General features: G+C 41.1%; 1 protein-coding gene across 2 annotated transcripts in view; it reads left to right on the top strand.

The window, feature by feature from the left end:
- The first annotated feature begins 2281 nt into the window (after positions 1-2281).
- Positions 2282-25428, top strand: part of Gmds (GDP-mannose 4, 6-dehydratase) — a 519180-nt gene continuing 496033 nt past the window's right edge. Inside the window, exon 1 of one of the 2 annotated variants that reach the window (XM_006516656.3) lies at positions 2282-2662. In XM_006516656.3, coding sequence (XP_006516719.1) covers positions 2561-2662 — 102 coding nt within the window. In that variant the 5' untranslated portion in view covers positions 2282-2560. The remainder of the gene's footprint in view (positions 2663-25428) is intronic. The other variant, NM_146041.2, reaches the window with a different exon arrangement.

The following is a 25428-nucleotide window of genomic DNA, read 5'->3' as shown; positions in this document are numbered from 1 at the left end:
TTATGAATTACTATGCTACACTAGCACTCTCCCTCTGGCTAATAGAAATCTCATGTTGTCCAGTCCCTATGCTGACTGCACACATTCCCCTAAGGTTACTGGGGAATTACAATGATGCCCACTACCAACTGTCTTCCATGCTTCCAAACCAAACCAACAAGAAAAGTCTTTCCCCTTTGTCTGTAAGGAGATGTATTGTGTCTCTCTATTATTTCATATATTGAAGTGTAAGACTTCATCACCTCAAGACTGAGTCTTTAAAAAAAGGCAATGGGGGGGGGCTATAGTTTAGTTGGTACAGTATTTGTTTAGTATATACAATATCCTTGGTTTGATCCCTGGAACCACATAAGCATGGTGTAGTGGTCCATGCATATAATTTGAGTAAGCAAGAGGTAGGGGCAGGGGGAAAGAAACTTAAAGTCATTCTTGGCTATATAATGAATTGCAGGCCAGCAGCCCTGGGCTACATGAGACCCTGTCTAAAAATAAAACAAAGGAAACCATAAATAAATAAATAAATAAATAACCAAAATCACAAAACAAAAAACTTTATAAAAATAATTAAAACAAAAAGTAATTGGTAATTGGATACCTTTTATTTTTAATTACTTTGTTTACTATTTTTTTCTTTTAAATGTGTGGCCGAGGAGAGCTTGTAGGACTTCATTCTCTCCTCCCAGTATGTGGGTATAGGTATTAGATTCAGGATGGCAAGCGCCTTTACCTACCAGGCCATCTGGCTGGCTGGGAGCTATGGTCTTTAAATGGAAATTAAGGTAATGTGGGGTCATTAGGGTGGTTCCTAATGAAAGGGAGTCACTGTCCTTACAATAGGAAATTGGAACGCAAGCACATGGAGAGGAAGTGTGTCATGACCAGATGCAAGGTGACATCTACAAGCCAGGAGACAGGCCTCAGAGGAAGTCAACCCCGATCTTGAATATCCAGATTCTAGGATGGTAATAAAGGAAATACCGGTTGGATGTTTAAGGGACACAGTTTTTTATTTCTGACAGTTTGCAATATCTTCTTTACTATTTTTGCATTTCCAGGCCCTAAAAAATATTGGTTTTATTTGTTTACTTTTGTACTATTGGGCATCAATCCCATTAGGCAAGTGCTTTACCACCAAGCCATAGCTCAGCACATCCAATACATATTTGATTTTTATGATTTTTTTCTGTTAAATTTTTTACTAGACAGATAAATTCCTAGTATTCATTAGTATGATAGAAGGTGTCAGACCTACAGAACAAATGGGACATATCTCTCCTAAGTATTCATTTTTTTCTATTTATCCTTACATTACAACATATTTACATAAAACTAAATCAATAGTTAAAGATCATCTAGATTTTAGACATTTCTTGCCTTAAGGAATATATTTCCCCAACTTCTAGGTCTCATTTTCCATATAGAATGCGCTAGAGGAAAGGTAAAAATATTAAACCAGACAAGCCTATGTATAAAGTTTGGAATGTTTCCGAGGAGTTTGGGCACTCTGGTTTTGGAACTACAGGTTTGTATCATATCTAGCAGGTTCTATTGGGCCCTGTCCTAGTAGCTCAGTTTGCAAAGGGAAAGACGGTTTGAGGATGTTTATTGGAGAGATAAGCTGGACAGTATGTGTGTACGTGTGTATGTGTGTGTGTTTCTTCCCTACACCCTTGTCCCTATGTCTGAGTCCTTTGTCAGCCTTTCTCAGTCAGTGAATCTGTCAGTGTGCATGCACTAAATAGAAACAAGTTCAAAAGACACTGCAACAACCCCACCTCATGAAATTTGTACAGGTTTTACTGACCTGTGGATTTTTGTCAATTGTTTCCTTATGCAGGATGGGGGCGGGGCCAGAAACTTCCAGCCCTCGAAGTAAATACTGTTCCTTGAACGGAATTACCGGGAACCCCCAAACTAGTCCAAACATTAGCAAACTGCTAATGTTCACAGAAGATTCACAGGTTAGAGTAGCCTTGAAACTCTAGTGCCTTCGAGAAATGTTAAAACTGACCTGCTCACAAAGACAATGAAGCAGATTTCTAGAAATTTAATAAGGTCGATGACTCCAGCCTTGGATACCTAGATTTGGATTTCAGAGCTCTTTCCTACCGAGAAGGTCAGCTCGTCATTCCTCCTGGCATCATGGGGCGATATGAGGATTCCCGGAGACCGAGGCCCATGCAGGCCATATCCTCTACTCTGACCGCAGACTTACATCCTTCCTCTTCCAGGGGCCCGGCGCCCTCAGGCCCCGCCCCCAGAGAGGCGTGGCTCAGCGCGGAGACCCCGGCAGGGGCGGAGCTGTCGGGGGCGCTGCTGACGCGTCGCTGCTTGGGCGAGTGACGCGGCGCCAGCCAGGCCTCAGCCCGGCTCGCGCCGCCCGCCCCGACTAAGCTGGCCCGCCCCTCGCTCCACGCCCGGCCTCCCGCGCGCCCTGTCAGACCGTGGCGGCCGCTGCAGCTCCGTGAAACGACTGGCGCGCGCACCCTGGTCCCTGCCGGCCCGCGGCTCGTTCCACTCCGCCTTCCTCTCGGCCGCACGCTCACCCGCCTGAGGCGACATGGCTCAAGCTCCCGCTAAGTGCCCGAGCTACCCGGGCTCCGGGGATGGCGAGATGGGCAAGCTCAGGAAGGTGGCTCTCATCACTGGCATCACCGGACAGGTGAGTGCGGGGCGGGGACGAGCGGCCTGTAGCCCGGGGGCACGTGGGCCGCCTCCCCGCGCAGGGCCGCTGTGCCACCGGGAACTGCGCTCCACGAGTCCCGGAAGGTGTGAGCGGCTGCGGGATGGGACAGCTTCAGCCCCAGCAGCATGGCTCTCTGATCCTTCTGGGGGTGTGAGCTGGTGGTGCTAAGCAACCGGACCACTCTGCTCCACCTGTCCCCTGGGTGACTGTAGTTTCTTTCCTGGAGCCCAAGTGAGCTCTTGGAAGGAATTTCGTACTTTGTAGATCCTGGTGCAGGGAAGGAAAGGGGCGAGGAATATGTCAGTATGTGGAGTCCCAAAGTGAGACCGACTTTTCTAATTCCAAAGGCATGAACTCCTTGGGTGAGGTAATTAGGCTGTGCTGTCTTGAATGTTGGGACCCCATGGCCTATGCTAGGCATGACTAATTTATGACAGTCATCTCATAGAGGTATGGCAACAGATAAGGCTAACCACTGCCTTGTCAAGTTGTGTAGAGTGAGATTCAGGGGTGTTGAAGTAATGTCCTTGTTACTTGCTGTAGGGCATCTGTTTTCTGTGTATCCCAGGACATCTGATGGTGGTCAATGCTAAAGCGAAGATGGTAAAGATGATAATAAAGCTAATATGGCCCACACCAGCATACTTACCATATCGGAGTTACTTGGTTAATACTGACTAGTTAGCTTCCATACAACAAAGTCCTTATTTCCAGTTTAAGATTGAGGAAAATGAGTTTGAATTACCTGAAGCCCAACAGGTAGGAAGTGTATTGTTGGGGTTGGAAGTGGTCTTAAAGTTCTCTCGTTTTACCAAAGAGCAGATACACAGTTCCCAGACATTAGACTATTTCAGTTACTAGCTACTGATCATTCTTTCAGTTATCATTGCATCTTGTTTAAGGTACTTTCGATAAATAAACGTTTACCAACTAGTAAGATAGAAGAGGTAGGAAAAGGGTCCAGGGTTGAGGATAAAAACGTCAAGTCAGGGACTCCTCAGGGGTGCTCTACCATAGAACTGTGCACCCCCCCCCATGTCACCTCTCTTTTCTAATGCTAGAGATCTTTCAGATGGTTCTCTTTTCCCAAGTTTTCAGACTGGTTCTTAAGCCCAGATGTTAACTGCATTCACATACTCTCTAAAGTAAACTTTCACTTAGTATTATCAAGAAATTGAGTTAGGATGTTGTGTGCCATGTTAGTATGGCGTATAGCAATGTAAGCGGCCAGCATTTTGTATCAGTGCAGCTTAGAAGTGGAATCTCATTAAATAGTTGAAAACTGTTGTTTGGTAGATACTTCATGGGAAGGAAGCCTTGGAAGTGCCCACCACTCCTACCCCCAGCAAGGATTCTCCTGAAGTACTATCAATACTTAAAAATACCACTTCCTGACCAGGAGTTTTGGGTTTCTCATTTCATTTCAGACTCCAAACACCTGCTGTGCTTTCAGGTTTGAAAACTTAGATGCCTTTGAGCTCTGCCCTACTACCCATCACTTCCCTGACACATCACCTCCTTGACACTCCTCTGTATTTTTTTCCTTGCTTGCTTGAGTTGACCAGGTTTGTCAACAGCTTTAAGAAAAGATTTTCTCATTTTCATCCTAGTTCCTCCCACACGGCTTTAGGTAGTGGGCCTTGAAAAATGTTGACTGACTTTCACTACGAACAGAATGCATTTTTAATGTTCATCTGTAGTGTGCAGGCCTTTTGAGGCTGCTCTGGTACAAGCTATGTAATATATATCCTGTCCCTACTAAGATCTTTGAGGAGCTGAAGACAATGCATATGAAAAGGCAGCGCCTGTAGAATAGTATTACTCAAGACTGTAAGGGAAATTACAGTATGAGTGAGTATTCCCTTGTGCTTTTGCCAACTTGACATAAGTTAGGGTTATTTGGGAAGAGAAACCTCAGCTGAGGAAAATGCCTCCATTGGATTGCTTGTAGGCAAGTCTGTAAGGCTTTTTCTTGATTAATAATTGATATGGGTAGGCCCAACTCATAGTGGGACTGATAGGGACTCCTGAGACAGGTGGTCTGGAGATGTATAAGAAAGCAGGCTAAGCATTTCTCCATGGTTTCTGTTGAGTTTTTGTCTCTAGTTCTTGCCCTGACTTCCTTCAGTGATGGGGTATGACCTGAGGACTGTAATATCATCATGGCAGGGAGCATGGCAGTAGGCAGTTCTGGTGCTAGAGAAGTAGCTACATCTTGATCCATAGGCAGAGACAGAGACAGAGACAGAGACAGAGACAGAGGCAAAGAGAGAGAGAGAGAGAGAGAGAGAGAGAGAGAGATATCGTAGTGAAACACTGTCTTCTAGAAGGTTATATGTCTTAATTCTTCTCAAATAGCATCACTCTGTGACTACTAAGCATTCAGATATATAAGCCTACGGGGGCCATTGTAACTCAGACCAACCACCACAGTATCTTACCTGTCCTTGTGATTCTGAGTGGCTTTCTTTGTGTTATAGAGTCTATATATGCCTATCTAATGTGCTCCTGGAGCTGAATGTATTTTAGTATTGAGGAAGGAGTGCTGGGGATAGAGCTTTCTCAGTTTGTTATGGTTCTGGTCCTTGCCTATCCTTTGAAACAGGCTCTTATAAATCTTTTGCTAGACAAAAACCATTACTAGGTGTGTAGGCAAACCAAGATAATTTGGCTGTGATTCCTTGGCAGGAGTCTAATATAAGGAGTGAGGCATACCATTTACCTGTCAGCATTCTGGATGCTTGGTAGGTAATTATTTGGGCCAGGGTTCAGGAGTCATGAACTTTAGTAGAATGATTATGGAAGACTAACATTTTATATAGTTTGTATCACGTGACCCCAGATGGTACCTAATTTTAGAAACTATGTTTGCTGATCTCAAGAAATTTCTTTAAATGACAGTGTTCACTATGCAGTGCAGGCAGACCTGTAATTCACTTTGTAGCCTAGGCTGGCCTCAAATTCATAGCAATCTTCCTGCTTCGGCTACCTGAGTGCTGTGTGTAGTATAAATTTACAATCCTAATAAGCCTGTATAAAAGACACACAATCCAGATATTTTATTTATAAGTCTATGCCTAGATTGGGCATATCTAGGGCTACACTAACTTATTTCCCAGCTATAATGCCCCTTGTTACTTGCTATTTCTCCAGGCCATGCCATTCTGATCCATGGTGGCTTCCTCCTCCCCCCCACCCCCTACAATCCCCTCCTCTCAAACCTCCAGTCCTTTCCCCCTCTATTGCCCAGTCACAGGCTCTAGTCTTTTATTGACTGGTTAAATTGGGGAGAAGGTTCACAGGGCATCACTTGAGTATGTGAGCATCTGCTCATTGGGGGCAACCACATCTTAAGGAACCAGTATTTAGCATTAGAAATACAAGCAGCATCAGACCAACCCACTACAGCTGTGATTACATGTGTTAGTAGTTTGGTTTTAAAAGTGGCTATAAATCTGAGAAGTGCTTTTTATGCTCCTTGGGTACCATGATCAGCTAGTACAGAGAGCTACAGTTAAGGAGGCCAGAGAAGTGGAATACTGTGTCTCCTGACAGGCATGCTGACGCTCTACCTATTTTCCTCAGTTTTTCCCTGAGGGCTCTAACGGTAAAGAGGTAAAAGTAGTGAAGAGACACCTTTTCCCCCTATAAACTTCTTCGTACTGACCCTCAAGAGCAGTAGCCAATAATGAAATCCATTATTATTATTTTGGGGGTGGAAGAGTTATACCAGAAGTGAGGTTGGAAGTAGCTGATTCATGTGATTCTCCAAGGTAGTTATTGTCTGGGCTGTGCCTTGGAAGTACATTATTGGAGGAAATTTACACCTGGAGCATGCTGTGATCTGAGGTTGTGTGTTCATGTCAGCATTCAGTGTGGTGGAGGGAAGAGGATCGATTGCGTGCTCATTACAGTTGTTCCTTGCTTCCCCTTGTCTAATGATGGGAATGTTGCAGTTCCCATGCAACACACTTGTTTTTAAGTTTTGCATCCGGCCTATTCACGGTGTAGTATTTCTTCTTTCTCTTAAATAGCCAAGCATCAATTTAGGGTTCCTTCCTTGATTAATTTATCGTTTCTTATGGAAGGGATTGCATTCTAGTGCAGATAGCCTATGCTTAATTATAGAAGTGTTAGTAATAATGATTAATTCATCCTACATACGACTGTTAACTATGTGTCAGGTACTGTGGCTATAACAGATTACAGCTACCATTTATGATATTGATTTAGTAGTAGTGATGATAATAAATATGATTATAGTAATAAACATGTGTTGGGCCTTTACTTTATGGCGGACACTGTTCAAAGTGCTTTACATTTTGTTTAAAATGCATTACTCATTGAAGTAATTACTTATTAACCCTAAGGGGCACAAAGGTTAAGAATATTAAATCAGTTTGCAAAGTCATATTTTAAGTATAAATCTCAATAATTCTGCCTTCTACTAGGTTTAGAATTAGTATTAGTAAATAAATTCTAAGGGTAGATAACCAAACTGTAAAATTAACCATCAAATTTGAATATTTTATGTCTTTATTTTGAGATTGGGTTTTGTGTAGTCCAGGCTGGCCTCGAACTCATTATGTAACCATGGATGAACTAGAATTTCTGATCCTCCTGCCTCTACTTCCACTTCTCTTTCCCGGTGCTAGCATTTTAGGCATGCATTGCATACCTTCTCTATGGCTTATGTGGTACTAGTGCTCATACCAAGTGTTCTGTGCATTCTTATGCACTGAGTTACAGTCCCAACTTCCAACAGTCTTTATTACTTACAGATTGGTGGATTATAGTTACTAATTAAACAAAATCATTTATTGAATTATATGTCTCCATTTAATTTTATTTGTAGGATCATTTACTGTACAGACATTTGAGCCATGCCAGTTAATTCTTTGGAGTGAACATGTTGATAATAAACTATGAAAATTGACTAAGACTGTTGCAGAGTGGAGCAGAATGAGTTAGGTTTCTAGACCAACTTGGGCTTGAATTGCTGTGTAACTACTTCTAGGTCACATGACTTCCAGCCAGTTTGCTACATAGTAGGAGTCTTTCTTTACTCTGAGAAGGAATCTTCCTTTGGGAGATAACAATAATGGTTTTGTTGTACTTTAGCAAAGGAAGCTGAATGGAAAGGTATTGACAGTGACTCTCGCTTTTCATGAGGGATGCATAGCTAGGAGGGAAACGTTTGTGGTGTTTGAACCAAATACAAGAATACAGAGTTCTGCTAGGCCAGCCGATTGGGTCCAGTGTGTCTTGTGGACTGAATGTGCAAAGCAGATCTTGTCTTATCTTCTTATAAGAGAATTGTGAACAGTAACTTCCAATCTAAATTTTCCTTGCTGGGATTTGCAGTCCTCGGATGAAAGGTTTGTCACAATTGGAGATGAAAGGGATGTCTTGAACATTGTCCTGCATTTATCAGACCGTTGTGTATCTTTACATTACATGTAATGAGTTGACATGCTGTGTTTGGAGGGTCAGAGGCTGGGTTTTAGCTCCAGTTAATTGTGCTGCCTTACCATTTCCTGATTTAGGTTCTTAGCTTGCAAGGTGAAAGGTTACTGTGTGATTCTAGTCTGTTCCAAGTATATAGTGTTGTGACTATACCATTAAATGCTGAATATAGTTTTGTGTAAAATTAAAAAATAAACAGGTATTATTATACTTAACAGTGGAATCATTTAATATCATTTTCAAAGAAAAGGCCAGCAGGAGAATTTTAAAAATGGAACCAGTGAACGATTTACTGTATTTGTACCTAAGTGTGTAAGCTATGAAGAAATCACATAAGAATTGTATTTAGCTAGAATTTGTCAGTGGGGCTAGGGTGAAAAATCTGAGTGTCTATCATCTCTGAAGACTGTACCAAATCAAGGAAGTGTGTGGGTTTTTGTTGTTGTTTGTTTTTGTTGGGGGTGGTGAAGAAGGATTTTCAAAACTCCTGTTACTTCTCTTTTTATGAATATTAAAAATATATAAACACTTGTTTGGACCTCAGGTTTATGTAGTTGAAAGGCTTTTCTGTTGTTTGTTTTTGTTTGTTTTCTTTTTGAGACAGAGATTCTCTGTATCCCTGGCTGTCTAGTTGAGAGTTTTGTTTTAGTAAATATTTGTGGATTTGTACTGTGTGCAGAGCTTGGTGATGGGGATGTGGCAATAGACAAAATAAATGTGATTTTATCCTCAAGGCGTTGATAGACTAATGGGTTAGCTGTGAGATAAATAATTTTATTGCTGTGCTAATGATAAATTAATTACTATTACAAGAAGATTTGCCCTTAAAAATCATGTAAAATATCATTAATGTAACAGGTTAACTGATCATTTCCACTGAGGTGACCCACTGAAAGTCCATTTCCCTTTTTCTTTTTTAAAAGACAGATCTCACTAAGTTGTCTTTGGCTCAGGTAGACCTTGAACTTGCTATCTTTGTGCCACCTCTTCATCCCAAGTGACTGGGATCATAGACTTTTATCAGCAGGCTTGGCTGAATTGAACATCTTTCACCAAAGAAGTTTCTGATTATAAATGCCATGTTTGAGAAAGAATTAATTATGAAGGGTTATAGGGATGGGTCTCAAGGGGGCTGTTAGCGCCTGTACTGCTCTTGCATAGGACCTGAGTTTGGTTCCCAGCACCCATGTCAGGAAGTTCACAGGTACCTGTGACTCCTGCCTCTAGGGCATTTGGCATTTTTTTTCTTGCCTCTGAGGGTCACTTGAATGCACAAACCTCCCTATAGACACAGATATGTACACATAATTACACAACAAGTAAAGATGGGATCTTACTGAGTTTGCCCAGGTGGCTTTGAACTTCTGGGCACAGGTGGTTTTGTGCCTCAGGAGTACATGAATTACAGGAACTTGGTACCGAGTGACGTGCCACTGAGGCATTGCCTGCATGCTGCTTTATTTTTCTTTTTAGAATGAGTGAGGAATATTTTGTACACAGTACATTTCCATAAATATTTACCAAAATAAATCTTTCAACTAGACAGCCAGGGATACACAGAGAAACCCTGTCTCAAAAAGAAAATAAAAACCAAAAAAAAAAAAAACCAACCTTTCAACTATATGAACCTGAGGTTTAAACTAATGTTTATATAATTTTAATATTCATAGAAAAAGAGGTAATATTCATAGAAAAGGAGAAAGTTAAAGATATTGCTATTTTTATTCTCATTTTATTTCCCATTTTTAACATTGGTGACTTTGCCATCTGGTGATTACATAGTTTAAAGGCCACATTTATTGATAGGCCAAAACTAATTTTGTTGTTGTTGTGAGGCCTAGGAAGGCAGATAGAAGGGCTTGACGTAATGGCATAAGAGATAGCCTGTCAGAGATACATACAGCAAATAGAACTGAGTTCTGGTTCTGGCCGAAATCTAAACTCAAATCCTGCTTTCAAAAAATAGGTTCAATGAAGAAAGTACACCACCTCCCTAGTGCTCCTAGGCAATCTAGTTGGTCTCCTTGATTCTTCATTTTCTCATTTTTAAGATGGCATTAAAGTGTACATATATCATAAACTGATTACAGGTTAGAAATGTTGATTATAATGATAATATATACAGTACAGAAATTTTATAGAGTGGTAAATTTTACAATTCCCAAGATAGGGAGGATTGAGAGGATGGAAATGCATTTGAGGATGTAGTTTGCAAGATATCTTTGAAAATAATAAAAGGATGGAGGCAGGCAAGCCAGCTCTTGAATTATGAGTTATTGAGAACATGCCTAGTTGTAAAGGAAAGGGAATGGGGTGTAGCAATGCTTTGTGGTGAGCAGCATGCAGGAACCTTAGAAATGGAGGATTATTGACTTCAATACAGTTGTGGAGACTTATGTGGATGGCATCGCCATGATCAGAGATGCAGCCATTGGGGGGAATGCTAATTTTAATCTTAGTCTTAGATCTTGCGAGGATAGTTGAATTACTGTGTTCCCTTGGATTTGAGGTGAGAACATACTGTTTAAGTTCAAATAACCTGTAAGGTATTAAAATACATTCTTGTGATGATGGTAAGAAAGAATCATGGTCCCTTTTCTTATAACAATATCAGCAGCATAGCAGTCAGAGATGGACGTCTTAAGAGTGCCCCAGTTTGGCTTGCTCTTCTCTTGGCCTCTGTCCAGAATGCTTTTTGGGGTGTGTGTGTGTGTGTGTGTGTTTTAATGTTCAAAACCACAATTAAAAGCAACTTGTGAAGGAAATGGTGTATTTGGTTTATACTTTCTGATTATAGTCCATCTTTGGGGGAACACTGCTTATTGGCTTGTTCCCAGGTTCACAGTTACTTTTCTTATTCAGCCAAGGCTCACCTGCCTAGGGATGGCCCTCCCCACATCTGGGCTGGGCTCTGCCACATCAGCCAGCAATCAAAACAACCCCCCCCCCCCCCAGACATGCTTGATTGAGGTAGTCCTTGAGTTGACTCATTCTCAGGTAACTTCAGGCTGCCAAGTTGACAACTAAAGGTAACAGCAGCATCCTCTTTACCTTCCAGAATGCTCTCTGGTTCCTACTTGTCTAGCATCTGACTAGCGTTTTTCTTTAAGATTTGACAGTACACATCCATTTCCTTTCCTGTCTTCTTTCCCTGCTTTGTTTCTTATTTATGTTTTCCTAATGCTACAGCTTCACCCAAGTCCTCTTCAGCTTTCAGATTGTCACCTTTTCCTTCTTTCCCTGAGGCATTTAAGGAGGCAATTTGCTTAACTCCTGTGAGTGTAACACATGCAAAACAAATTAGTGAGGCGTTCTTGAAGATAATCCTGGAGAGCCGAAAGCCAAAGCTTAATGTTCTTGGCTGTGTGTGTGTATGTGTGTGTGTGTGTCAGACTTTGTTATTGTGAAACTGATAAACAGTCTTTTGGTACCAAATCTGTTACTAACCTTAAGTAGCTCAACTGCTCATGTAAATCTGCTTGTTGAAATGATGCTTTCTAGAACACTACTTTGGTGTTCAGTTGTATAGAAGGTGTCATACAGAATAGAGTTAGATGATTTTATATACAGAGACTTTCTTTGCTGAAAGGTGTTTACTTCATTTTTTCCTCTGGACTGATCAGATGATAGTTTTTTTTTTATTAGATATTTTCTGTATTTACATTTCAAATGTTATCCCCTTTCCTAGTTTCCTCTCTGAAAATCCCCTATCTCCTTCCTCCTTGCCCTGCTTCCCAACCCACCCACTCCTGCTTCCTGGCCCTGGCATTCCCCTATACTGGAGCATAGAACCTTCATAAGACCAAGGGTCTCTCCTCCCATTGATGACGGACTAGGCCATCCTCTGCTACATATGCAGCTAGAGCCACGAGTCCCACCATGTGTTTTCTTTGATTGGTGGTTTAGTCCCAGGAAGCTCTGGGGGTACTGGTTAGTTCATATTGTTGTTCCTCCTGTGGGGCTGCAAACCCCTTCAGCTTCTTGGGTCCTTTCTCTAGCTCCTTCATTGGGGACCCTGTGCTCCGTCTAATAGATGACTGTGAGCATCCACTTATGTATTTGCCAGGCACTGGCAGAGCCTCTCAGGAGACAGCTATATCAGGCTCCTGTCAGCAAAATCTTGTTGGCATCTGCAATAGTGTCTGGGTTTGGTGGTTGTTTATGGGATGGATCCCGAGGTGGGGCAATCTCTGAATTTTGGAGGAGTCTTTTCTCTGACTTCCATATTCATTGTTTTGACTTTAAGCTGAAAAAAAAAGATATTTTAAGAAAATATTTATATCCACAAACTATAGAACATTTACCCCTCCCCCTGAAATGTGACACAAATGCTTGTGCATTAGGGTTGATTGCAGTGTGAGTGAAGTGCTTGATTCTGTTTAACAGAAACGTGTTCCTTAGTGCAGAGTGAAAAGTCTCTAATTTGCCACATCAGTTTTCTTTTTAAATTAAGACACAATTTTCTGTGTTTCTTGGATGCACCCTTAGGTTGACTAGTCTCTCATAAAAGAGTTTTTTAAAACTACATTTATTCACTTTTTAAACATTTATTTTATTATGACTGTATAGTTGGGGATGTCATATAAGTCATGGCTCATTTATAGAAGTCAGAGGACAACTTGGAGGAGTAGGATCTTTTCTCCTGCCCCGTGGGACCTAGGGGTTGAACTCAGGTCGACACACTTGGTGACAAGCACATTTACCCGCTGAACCATCTTAACCAGCTCAATATTTATACACTTCTTTATACATTGGAAATTTGTAGGTATATTCAAATGCCAGTCCAATTTTTCAGTGATCATAGATGTAGATCTCTTTGTAGACTTACAGTGGATTCTTTCAAAGTGCAGTCGTGCTTGGAAAAGACCTGTGGTCAAAATGCAAATAGCTTCTGCTTGAATCAGTTATTCAAAGGAGAAAGGTAACAGGAACCTTGATTGTCAAGAGTTGTGGAAATTCTGGTATTTCTCCACACTTGGAGACTAGCAAGATAACTTACAGTTCTATGCATAGTGGCAGAAGACATCAGGGTCAGGGACAAATGACATTATTTCTTACTGCTCTCCAGGCAGTATGCATACCTGTGCAATTGCTTTCATAATATTCTCCTCCTTTACTCCCAAGGTTCTTATGGTGGCATGCTGAGCTGAGTTGAAAGGTGCTGTTCTTTGGTTTTGCACCACAAATTTACTATGGTTGTTATTGATATGGGATCTTGCTAAGTTTCCCAGTCTGGTCTTGAACTAGTGGAACTAGTGGAAACAAGTGTTCCTATGTGTCTTTGGTTACTGGAGTGAGCTTCCATACCCAACTAGAAAACTCTAATCTTTTTATGAAGATTGCTCGTGTGCTGGTTAGTTTTTGTCAACTTAACACAAAGTAGAGTTGTCTTGGGTGAAGAAACCTCAGTTGAGAGTATGCCTCAGTCAGGTTGGCCAGAAGGGAAGTCTGTGGGCATTTTCTTGATTACTGATTAATGTGGGAGAGCATAACCTGGCATAGGGTCCTGGGTTGTGTATAAAAGTGGGCTGAGCAAGTCTTAAAGAGCAAGACAGTAAGCAACATTCCTCCTTGGTTGTACTTTAGTTCCTGCCTCCAGGTTTCTGCTCTACCTTCCCTTCATGATGGACTGTAAGATAAAAGATGAAGTAAACCCCTTCCTTCCCTTGTTGCTTTAGGTCATGGTGTTTTATCACAGCAACAGAAAGCAGATAGCTAGTAAACTTGCCCAGTTTTTGCCTGAGGGAAACGTTAACTAGATTATTTTAGATAGAACAGAAAGATCTCTGCTCCAGAGACCGACATTGACTCTATCTTAAAGGCTATCAAAGTGTTCTTGAAAAGATGTACCAAAAGAGCAAGGTGACCAGTGCTTTTGCTTAGGAGATGTGCTTTCCTTAGGGAAGTGGAACCCTGTAAGAAGGAGTAAGAAGGTTTGTGAGGGGAGAAGCAAAAGAAATGCCTGCCCACTGGATTCAGTGGAGGGGAGTCTGTAGAGGGAAGGAAAGGCTTTGCCTTGTCTTTGTGTTTGTATCTGGTACAAATGTCTTTTAGGCTGTCAGTGTCCGTGAGAGTGAGGGCTATTTTATTACTGTGTTTTTAGCCCAGTTCTTAGAATATGGTAGGTTCCAAATAAGTGTTTGTTGAAGACTCTGGAGTTACTATAACTTCTATAAGACTTGAAAGATTGTACAGGAGAGAGAGGACTGGGATTGTGGGTGTCATGCTTTGTAGGGGATCTGACAACTGAAACCTTTGGGCCAAACCTAGTTGTCACACATTGTTTTGTTAGTAGTTGTGTTGGAGCATAATAGCCACAGCTGTTTGTTTCAGTAGTTTTATTTTCCAGAGTTGAATAGCTACAGCAGAAACTGGCTCGCCAAGCCTCAAGTATTTACAACGTGGATCATTACTGAAGCTTTTTTGCCAAATGTACTATAGAGCTATATTCCTCAAGAAGATGACTGGATTGCCATAAATGTAGATGCTATCTCTAGAAGGGGAGATGAGTGGAAGGGACAGAAAGGGAGAAGACAGTAGTGAATGATAGGAACCAGGGAGGTCTGAGTATTTTGAGTTTTTATTTTTTGGATTGGAAAATATATAATGATATAAATTTACTGTTAGAGAGACATTTAGTATATTTAGCATGATCATGTTGTATAACGACTTGCTGTCTAGTTCCATAATATTTTCTATAACTTCAAAATGTTACTCCATTCGCATTATTTCTGAATTTCTCTATGCTGGAAATATACGAGTGGTTATGTGATATTTGACCTTTCTGTATAGTTTCTATTACTGAACAAAATTGTTTTGTTTACCAATGCTATAGGACAACCTGAGACCAGACACAATTCTAAAGGAAAGAGGGTTATTTTGGATCACAGTTTTAGACTGGGAAGATTTACATTTTGTAAGGGTCATATACTGCTGTTTTAATTCATTGAGCAAAGTAGGGTTGTGTGGATAAGAGAGATCACATGGCAACAGAGGAAGCCAGAGAAAGCCCAACTCTGTTTATAATAGTATGCTCTTGTAGTAATTAGTTTAGCCCCCTGACCTAGACATTGCCTACTCAACTCTACTTCTCATACTGCCACATTGAAGAATTAGGCTCCAACATGGTATTGAGTGGCAAAGAAAAATAGCAGTTATGTTTTTATGCTGTGGCACAGGTCAGAACTTCATTTGTTTTTATGGCTAAATAATATTCCTCTGTATGGGTAGACATGCCATGCTTTGTCTATTCAATTACCTGTGAAAAACACCTTTTGATTTGATGTGCAGGGAGTTATTTGGGGATTTCAGGGAGTTAAAAGAACAGCAGCCACAGTAGAGTTAGTACAAGCAGGCCTTAGCTCTATTTGTTTGACTGAGAGTGGAGGGCAATTTTTTTTTTCTGTTGAGGGCATTGAAGTCTACCAAAGGATAGTTCTCTTTTTAGTTGGGGTCTTTGTGTGTAGGCCTGACTGATTTTGAGTTCTCCTTCTCCTTACTTTCCTCAGTATGTGCTCGATGATAGGAGGAAGCAGTTTCTTTGCAGGGACAGAAACAAGAGGAGGAAAGGATGCTGGAGGTCTGGAGGATTGGTCTTGCGTTAGTTCTTTGGTGTGTACTCTGCCATGAGCTTGTGAGGGCTCTCTCTGGTTATGCAGACTCTCAGGCAGCTCTTCAGTCTGCATGTTGGCTTTATGGATCTTTTTGCCAGTTCATTTTGCAGCAGAGTGGTTTCCATTGCTTCCCAGTAAGTTCTTTGACTGAACTAAGGTAAAAAGTGATAGGAGATAATGGCGGCTTACTGTTGAGAAGGATCAGAGACTGCTTCCAGGTCCTTCAAGAGCACTTGGAAGTGGACTAGATCACACAGGGAGGTTGTGGTTTGATTAGGGCAGGAAATCTCATAGATTTGTAGTGCTGATGGTATTGGGGTCTGATGTTTCAGAAGTGATCGGTAGGACTGGGGATAAGACATTTCTTGAGACATTGCCTTTTGCATCTGAGAAAATGGGAGTGAATGATAGGAATCCTGAATGTCAGTAGCTTCAAATTTTTATATAGGCGAGTTCTATAAAAACTTGAGTTTGATGTATAGTGACCAAGTTTGAAATAATAGAAAATAAGAACTTTATGAAGGACATATTATTATCTGGTATCAGCCATTTGCTTAAAAGAATATTTTATTCACTAAAATGTAATAAAGACACGTTTGACCACTAGGTTATACTTTTAACCATGTAAATTGCTTTAATATCTTTTTTCTGGCATTTTGTCAAAGAATGGATTAAAATATGTCATGGATTCTCCATTAGTCTGTAGAGTACATTGGGACTCATCTCATGGCTTGTTTACTGAGAATAAAAACTAAGAAAAAGAATTACTTGGTGGAGTCTCGGAACCCTAGTGAAGATGTCCTAGGCGTAAGGATCTTGTCTTAAATCTCTGGTGACACTGTTTTAGATTACAATAATACACAAAACACATCAGCGTATGAGTATATGATATACAGTAGGGTTCAGCACTAGGTACTGGGGCTGTCTGGAAGGGCACTGTGTGTACTATATTAACCTTCATCCTTCCTGAGACCATTTGATATTGAGCACCTTACAAGGTGCTTGGGAAGCATTATGTAGCTGATTGCTTGGGTTTCATTCCCCCCTCCCCCCCCCCCCCCCGTCATGCTGGGCAGACTCCGCATGATCATGTCTTATAAAGAAGGCCATAAAACTAGTAGAGTCAGGAGCCCCATTGAATCCTTCTAGTTCTGATTCTGCAGCCATGCTGAGAATATGAATATGCATGGAAGGACAATTCAAACCCTTGTGATGTAAGTATCATGAAACTGAAATAAAGTTTTAGGGTGCTTCAAGGAAAGGGCAAATTTTGTAATTTTGACCATGGGCTTTTGTCCCTCCCCCCACTACCTTTTTTTTATGATATTGATTTAGACAGCTAGTTGATTTTATTGCATAGTAACCCGTGGTTGTATGCTTTCTGTGTCTAGCTTTAAATATGTTTCAAAATGGAGTAGGGCAAGTATTAGAATCCCTTTTCTTCTTTCAGCTTTTAAATAGATTATAGTTTAAAATTTCTTTTTCTCATCTATTTTGGCTAGTTTAGGGAATTTTGAGTTATCTTAACTTGTATAGAGTTCTATGTTCATTGAGTTGATTTTCAATCTTTATTGATACTGTACATGTAGTTTTCAAACCTCTTTAAGCATAATCACTTTGTACTTTTTCCAGGCTTAAGAGAATTTTGCTTTAATCATTGTGAACTACATAATATTTTAAAAGAAATTCTTAAATCTCAACCAGGGAAACGATTGGAAGCCCAGCAGAAACCTTAGGAGGCTTACTCTGTAGGACACAGTGGCTAGGCAGGGGCTTAAGGGTAGGTCTAGGAAATGTGAAATTGCTGTTTAGCTCTTTGAAAAGTGTAGATCACTTCGTCTTTATGAGAGTTATGTTTCCAATCATCTCTATACATTTCAGGAAATAAATGTAAATATATATAGGGAATAAAGACAGCTAATTTTCTTTTAGGTTTTTAAGGTTAAAATTTATAGTATGTATAATATAATCTAAAATTTAGTAGGACGTTGAGTGATGTGGAACATAGTTAATACCTTGGTTTGGGAGAGATTTTAGGATGACTCTTCTGATGGACCATGAAGAAGAAATGAGTTGTTGGCTCTGCTAAGGAGGCAGATGAAAGCTGTTATGGGAGAAGCAGCTGGAACTTCATGGACAGAGGCTGCTTATCATGGAATGTAGGATGGTATAAGCCTTGAGGGTTACAGAGTGGAGGTCTATGCAGAACAACAGGGGTGCTGTGAAGTTCTCTCCAGGAAGAACAGCCAAGTATGCTTTGAAAGGGTATCTTTGTTATGTGAGATTTTTTTTTCTTTTAAGATTTATTTTTATTTGTGTTTATGTGTCCATATGAGTATATGCTGGTACTTGTGGATGCCAGAAAAGGGCATCAGATTCCTGGGAGCTGGAGTTAGGTGGTTGTGAGTTACATGATGTCAGTAATTGGGGATGGAACTCAGGCCTTCTAGGAGACCAGCAGAGCTCTAACTGCTGAGCCACCTCTTAAACCTTAACTCAACTGCTGTTTTAAAATTCTGTGTGCATGCATGTGTATGCTGAGTCATCTTTTCAGGTTTATAATTTAATACTTTTTGTGTTGTATTTAATTATAAGAAAATAGGGTGAGATAATAGACAAAGGATCTCTTTCTGGTGTTTGAACCCCTGTCCAAAGAGAGATCATAAGAGAACTAGATGAATATATGATCTTTGACCTCAGTATTTTCTGAGTACCTTAAACAAACTTCTAAATCTCTGTATGCCATCCTTTACTTGTACCAGAAAGTAAATAAAACCTTACCTGTACTAGGAGTAGAAGGGCCACATGTAATTGTAATTAGAAAATGGAACACTAGCATCTGTCATTGTGGGTTTTCTAGTGTACTAGGCTTTATGCTAGCTATGTCCTACCCCTGACATTCCCTTTACTCTACAGTTCACAATTTTCTTTCTAAGTATTTTTGTTCTATGGTTAGTAGGATACACAGATGTAGAAGCCATAGCTAGTTATGATACTTGTATTTGATTTTATCTCAAACTGACCTTGGATACTAGGAACCAAACCCAGGTCCTCTGCAAGAACAAGTGATCTTAACCATGAGCCACTTCTGCTTTTTCTTTGGAACCATTTTGCCCATTTAATGAAGGGCTCACCTTGCTGGACATAGTGGTGAATACTTGGTAGTTCCAGCACTTAGGGTGCTGAGGCAGGAAATTTCTAGTGTGAAGTTGTATGACATTTATGTTGGCATGGTCTTGTTGCTTATTTCAAAGTAAAGCCAAGAATTCTTAGGCCAGTATCTGCCATCCTTGTTTCTTTAGAAAAACTTAATGAAGGTAAATTGTACTTCTGTCTCTGGAGTTGGTACACACATTTCCTCCAGGTTTTGCACTGAATGAGAGATCTGAGGAATTACCTGTTTTCCTTTTATGTCAGAATATGGACTCTGCACAGGCCTGGGCCAAGTGTTGACAAAGGCTTTGTGCTGCTGTGTCTTGCTTCTGATGGGTGTATGTCCGTTTCCCACCGGCCTACAAATGCAGCACAAAACTGAGAAAATGAAAACTTGGGAGGCCTGTGTCAGATAGTGGCCTAGTGTTCTTTGCAACAGGGTGTGTGTGGGGTGTGTGTGTGTGTGTGTGTGTGTGTGTGTGTGGCCTAAGGGGATCTGGCCCTGTCTTTTTTCCTTGCTTATGCAAACAATAAGATTCATTGTGACCCAAAGGGCCATGAAATTCCAAGGCCATAGCCCTGTCCTGTTGGCCTCAGCCTTTCAGCCCCAGTGTGGGTAATACTCATTCACTCGCCCTTTCCATTTGGTCCCATGATGGCTGGGCATTTTCTGCTGAGCTGGACTACCCCTCATTTTTCCTTTGGAGATAGCTGAAATGCTCACCAGAATCAGCTGTTTCTCAGGATTTGTAACTCGTTCCTAAAGAAAACCTTGCTTTTCTTCTTGGCAGTTTGGCCCTTCCAGAGAAAAGAAAAGTCACTCTTTGCTGAAGAAGTAGGTATTACTGGCCTAGATTTGAATATATGTTTTGAAGTAGATCTGGAATTTTTCCCAAGTGCTGCTTCTAGAGTCAGCAAGTACTGATGAAAGCAGGAGACCACAGGGCACTGATTGCACCGGGGCCTAAGAGACAGGGAAACCCCACCCAGAGAGCTTTCCCCAAGCCAGGCCTTTGCTCCTAACACTACCTCATGTAGCTGAATTCAAATGTTACTTGTTTTTAATAGCTATGTTAATTCAAGTGAGATGATGTAGGAAAATAAATGGTTCATTAGTTTTTTATATTCAAATACTTGAAAGCAGTTTCCTGAAGACCACATTTCCAGACGTACATAGTCTGTACCTCCATTGCTTTGGTGCAGAAACTATGATACCTTTGTTGTTGGGAATATTGTTCTGGCATAGTTCTCTGTTTTGGTTATTAAAATTACTGTCTTAATTTGGTCGATTAAATTTAATTATATAATAATGCCAGATTTTAGCTGCATTTTATTCTTTTTTATTGGATATTTTATTCATTTACATTTCAAATGCTATCCCCGTTTCTAGTTTCCTCTCCTAAAGTCCCCTATACCCTACCCCCACCCTGCTCCCCAACCCACCCACTTCTGCTTCCTGGCCCTGGCATTCCTCTGTACTGGGGTATATAATCTTCGCAAGACCAGGGGCCTCTCCTTCCATTGATGGCCGACTAGGCCATCCTCTGCTACATATGCAGCTAGAGACACAAGTTCTAGGGATACTGAATAGTTCATATTGTTCCTCCTATAGGGTTACAGACCCCTTCAGCTCCTTGGGTACTTTCTCTAGCTCCTTCATTGGGGGCCCTGTGTTCCATCCAATAGATGACTGTGAGCATCCACTTCTGTATTTGCCAGGCACTGGCATAGCCTCACAGGAGCAGGTACTGTCAGCAAACTCTTGCTGGCATATGCAATAGTGTCTGGGTTTGGTGGTCCTTCTTTCTGTCTCAGCTTCAACGTTTGTCTCTGTAACTCCTTCCATGGGTATTTTGTTTCCCATTCTAAGAATGAATGAAGTATTCACACTTTGGTCTTCCTTTTTCTTGAGTTTCATGTGTTTTGCAAATGTATCTTGGGTATTCTAAGTTTCTGGGCTAATATCCACTTATCAGTGAGTGCATATCATGTGTGTTCTTTTGTGATTGGGTTACCTCACTCAGGAATGTATTCTCCATTTGCCTAAGAATTTCATAAATTCATTGTTTTTAATAGCTGAGTACTACTCCATTGTGTAAATGTACAACCTTAGCTGTATCCATTTATCTGTTGAGGGACATCTGGGTTCCTTTCAGCTTCTGGCTATTATAAATAAGGCTGCTATGAACATAGTGGAGCATGTATCCTTATTACAAGTTGGAACATCTGGGTATATGCCCAGGAGAGGTATTGCTGGATCTTCTGGTAGTACTATGTCCAATTTTCTGAGAAACCACCAAACTGATTTCCAGAGTGGTTGTACCAGCTTATAGATAGTAATAGGCTACATTTTGACTCTCATGTGCACATACTAATCATGATTTTATAGTTCCTGTAGTTCTGACAGATTGTCTCTCTCCCTCTTTTCCTGAGACAAAATCTCACATGGCCTACTTCATCACCTTCAAATTAGCTGGAGAGGAAATCCTAGACTTCCCTAGAAACCAGGATTCTGTATCTAAGCTTAGTTTGATATAAAATCAAACAGAAGTGGTTTTCTCTACCTGTGGTTTCTACATCTGTCTAGTCAGTTAACCATGGAATGAACAAAAGTACTTAGAAAAATAATATCTGCACTGAACATGGACACTTTTACCTTGTCAGCTACACAAGGCAACACAACTACTGAGACAGCATTTGCTTTGCAGCAGACATTGTAAATAAGCGGAAGCTAGATTTAAAGTACGTAGGAAGATTTGCTCAGCCTATACAGATATGATATCATTTCATATAGGGGGCTTAATTTAGTACGTGTGTGTGTGTCTGTCTGTGGAGTGTCTTGAAACAAATCGCTTGTGGATAACAAAGGATGCTATATGTATTTGACTAGTACCTACATGTTGAAAAACAGGGGCCCTTTACCCCAGGAGGGTTGAAGAGGGAGAGACTCATATGGTCAAGGGACAAGGTTCTATCTGGACTTTGCTGTTGATTTTTCTGTTCTTGAAAACTTTACTTTGGAAAGCTTTGGTGAAGGGTAACAGTATAAAGCATGTGCCACTGATCTGTTCAGTATTGCACTCCCATTACTTGCTGGGCACTGTATTTCTCTCCCTTACTAATTATCTGTCTTTCTTCTTTTTGTCATCCCCGCTTTGCCATTTCTCCCTTTCAGTCTCTTATATCTCCTGTCCATCCCATTAGGCCTTCATCAGTTGAAGTGGGGACAGTTTATCATCTGGGGGGGGGGGTTACATGCTAAGAAGTAGCAGTGATCAGAAGGCTGTAGTGACAGTCCTGCCTTCCTGTGGTCCAGGTGTGATTGCCTGTGGGTTGTCATCATGCTTCAGAAAAGTTCACGCAACAAACATTGGAATTTTGTTTTACTAGCCCTGGAAGGAACATCTGTGGTGCTTGTAGGACAGGGTCCAGATGGAAACTGGCACTTTCATATCACCTTTGAATCATTTCCTTGTTCTGTTCTGCATTAGGGTTTTGTGGCCGTTTCCTTCTGGTTCCAGTTTCCTGGACAATTGTAGGTGCTTTTATAGCTCCTTTGTGCTATGCTATTGATTATCAGTGTTGGCTTATGGCAAACACTGATCTGGATGCAAGCTGGAAATCTAAAGGTTAGCGGATGAGTCATCGTTTGCACAAGGCAGCATAATACCCATTAAAATGAACGTCAGAAGAGGGCTGTTGTGAAGGTGCAAGTTGTAATGGCAGATGCTCTGTGCCTGTCTTTAACAAAACCAGTAGGACAAGGGCTAGGCTAGTCCTTAACCCCAGGTTAGAAATACAGATGCATGTGCATGGAAACCTTTCCTATGGCAATAGTACCAAAACTGTATATGGAATAGTTCTCACTGTTAACTCCTTTGCTTCATAACTGTCTTAGTTAGCGTTTTACTGCTGTGAACAGACACCATGACCAAGGCAAGTCTTATAAAAAACAACATTTAATTGGGGCTGGCTTGCAGGTTCAGAGGTTCAGTCCATTATCATCAGGGTGGGAGCATGGCAGCATCCAGGCAGGCATGGTGCAGGGGGAACTGAGAGTTCTATGTCTTCATCCAAAGGCTGCTAGTGGAAGACGAACTTCCTGGCAACTAGGGTAAGGGTCTTATGCCCACACCCACAGTGACATACCTACTCCAACCAGGTCACACCTATTCCAACAAGGCCACACCTCCAAATGGTGCCTCTCTCTGGCCCAAGAATTTACAAACCATCACAATAACTATAAACTTATACCTAAAATAGTTAAAAACTAGATAACAGATTCTTTTGAGAATAATTTCTTTTAAAAGAACATTTACTGAGTCTTTAAGTTTTGATAGGATTCCCAACATCATAAATGAAAATGCTGAGTTGTCTATGTCTGATGCCCAGAGGTCAGTGTTGCACTGATGGTTAGTGTTGTAATTTAGAGATCTCTATTCTAAAAGTGGAGCTAAAATAGAGTACAGGGTTCTAGCATTTGTGTCAATATGATTGCTGGGGTCATATTTACCCAAGTCTATCACCAGCCTTTATTTTACAACCTACTGTCTTTAATCACAGTGACTACTTCCTTATATCTTACTGTATTTGCTTGCATTTCCCATCACACCCTACAGTGTTATCATACAGGATTATCGGTTACACTTCATGCTGAAGCAGTGCTAACTTGTATTTTACTTGCTTTGGTGACACCTCTAGTCAATGCTTGGTATTTTCCCCCCTCGATTGTTCATTCCTGACTGGGTTTCCCTCTATCTCATCGTCTGTTTTCTCCTTGCGTTTGAAGGTGGGCACACTTCAGTTTCTTATTCCTACCTCCATGCTCTGCGTGTGTGTAGCTGCAGTCTGCCTGTCTTGTGAATTCTTCAGCACAGCCCATAGCCTAAGTTTGTTTCTAAGTTCAAGACCCCTAATTGAAATTCCTCAATGTATTTGTGAAGGTATTTCCTCCTCACAAATCCAAAGATAAACTAGTCCTTTCATTCCCTATTCTCTTTCCCTATCCTAATGCAGAGTAGCACCATTCTCAAGTCAGAGTAAAAAGTCTCCCCGTTGTGTCTTCATCAACAAGTCCTATTTGTTTTATCCCACTGATGTTGCTCTGGCAGCTGCTTCAGTCCAAAACAACTTTCCTATCTTATCCCAATATTACAATAACTTTCTACCCAGTCTCTCTACCTTTCTCTCTCTTCTACCCTTTTCTCTACCTTTCTCTCTATTCATTTGCCATCAGAATTCTAGCTGAAATGACCTTCTACTGATGCAACTCCTTTGCCTAATGCTTGGATGGTTGCTCCTTACTGCAGAGGGAAGCTCAGGTCCTCTATTTATGTGAGTGCTTTGTAATCTAGTCATTTTGTACTGCTGACACTTTCTTGACCTCAGAGTGTCAGCGTTCCAGAGAAACAGAACCAGTAAACTGTATACATCCAGAAAGAGACAGGGCTATTTTGAAGAGTTGGCTTCTGCAGTAGAGGTGGGGGCGGTGTGGAGAGGGGATGGTTGGCAAGCTGTTCACCCAGGGAGAAGTTGATGGGGCAGCCCTCTGTCTCTCTGGAAACCTTGCCTCTACAGTTAACGCCTCTCACTTGAGGCAGTCTGCGAATGCAAAGATAAACCTTCTCAGCACCATCTAGGCTGCTGTTGACCCAAAGGTTTGGGTATAATAGCCTAGCTCAGTTGACATACAAAGTTAGCCATTCAGTGTTGTCCTCCACTTTGCTTATGGTCTTATTTCTGGCCAAGTTGCTCTGAGAACTACTGTGGTATCCTCTGGTCACCTGAAAGCCTGTTGCTTATCTTTGCCTGCCTTGATCTTTTCAGGTAGTAGAGCATTTCCTTTTTCTGTTCTACTTGACTGGAAGTTACCTGTATTACAGTTACCTTGCTGTAATCATTGTTTCCTTGCCTGTACTTCGTCATGTTACATCTGCCTCAAGGGCAAGTCTTCTGTTGTTTACAGTCACCATGCAGTAAGCAGAGTGGGATGCCTGATGCTTGTGTAATGAGTGAGTGAGTGAGTGAGTGAGTGAATGAATGAATGGGATGCAAGGTCCAAAAGGCCTGAGGCAGGGCCTGAATGGAAGCTGTGGAGGAGGAAGGCAGGGGTTTTTGAAGTCATCTTGGAGTTAAGGCACAGAGTGACTCCATGGGAGCCTATGATTTTTGCATGGCCACAAGCTGGCCCTGTGATGACTCTTCAGCTTTCACGTTTTTTGGCTTGTCCTTAATTAAGGAGCTGCCTTTTAAAGTGGCAGCACCAGATTTCCCTTTGCTCTCATGACAGTGACTGCAGTTTGAAGTTTCTTTTCATTCTGCATGGCACTATAAGAAAGTAGTTTGTTTTGCTTATTTAGCATTTCCATAATGTGAAAAAGTTTCTATTTTTTCCTCTCATACTTTATAGTTCACCAATTGTGTTGCTGAAAAAAACATTTTAGATACAGTTTAATTTTATTTCATTTAATTTTTGAGAATTTTAAATGTGAATACTGTGTTTACATCATT

Source organism: Mus musculus, chromosome 13 (assembly GCF_000001635.26).
Source record: "Mus musculus strain C57BL/6J chromosome 13, GRCm38.p6 C57BL/6J".
NCBI classification, from domain to species: Eukaryota; Metazoa; Chordata; class Mammalia; order Rodentia; family Muridae; genus Mus; species Mus musculus.
This window is presented reverse-complemented; position numbering and strand designations above follow the sequence as displayed.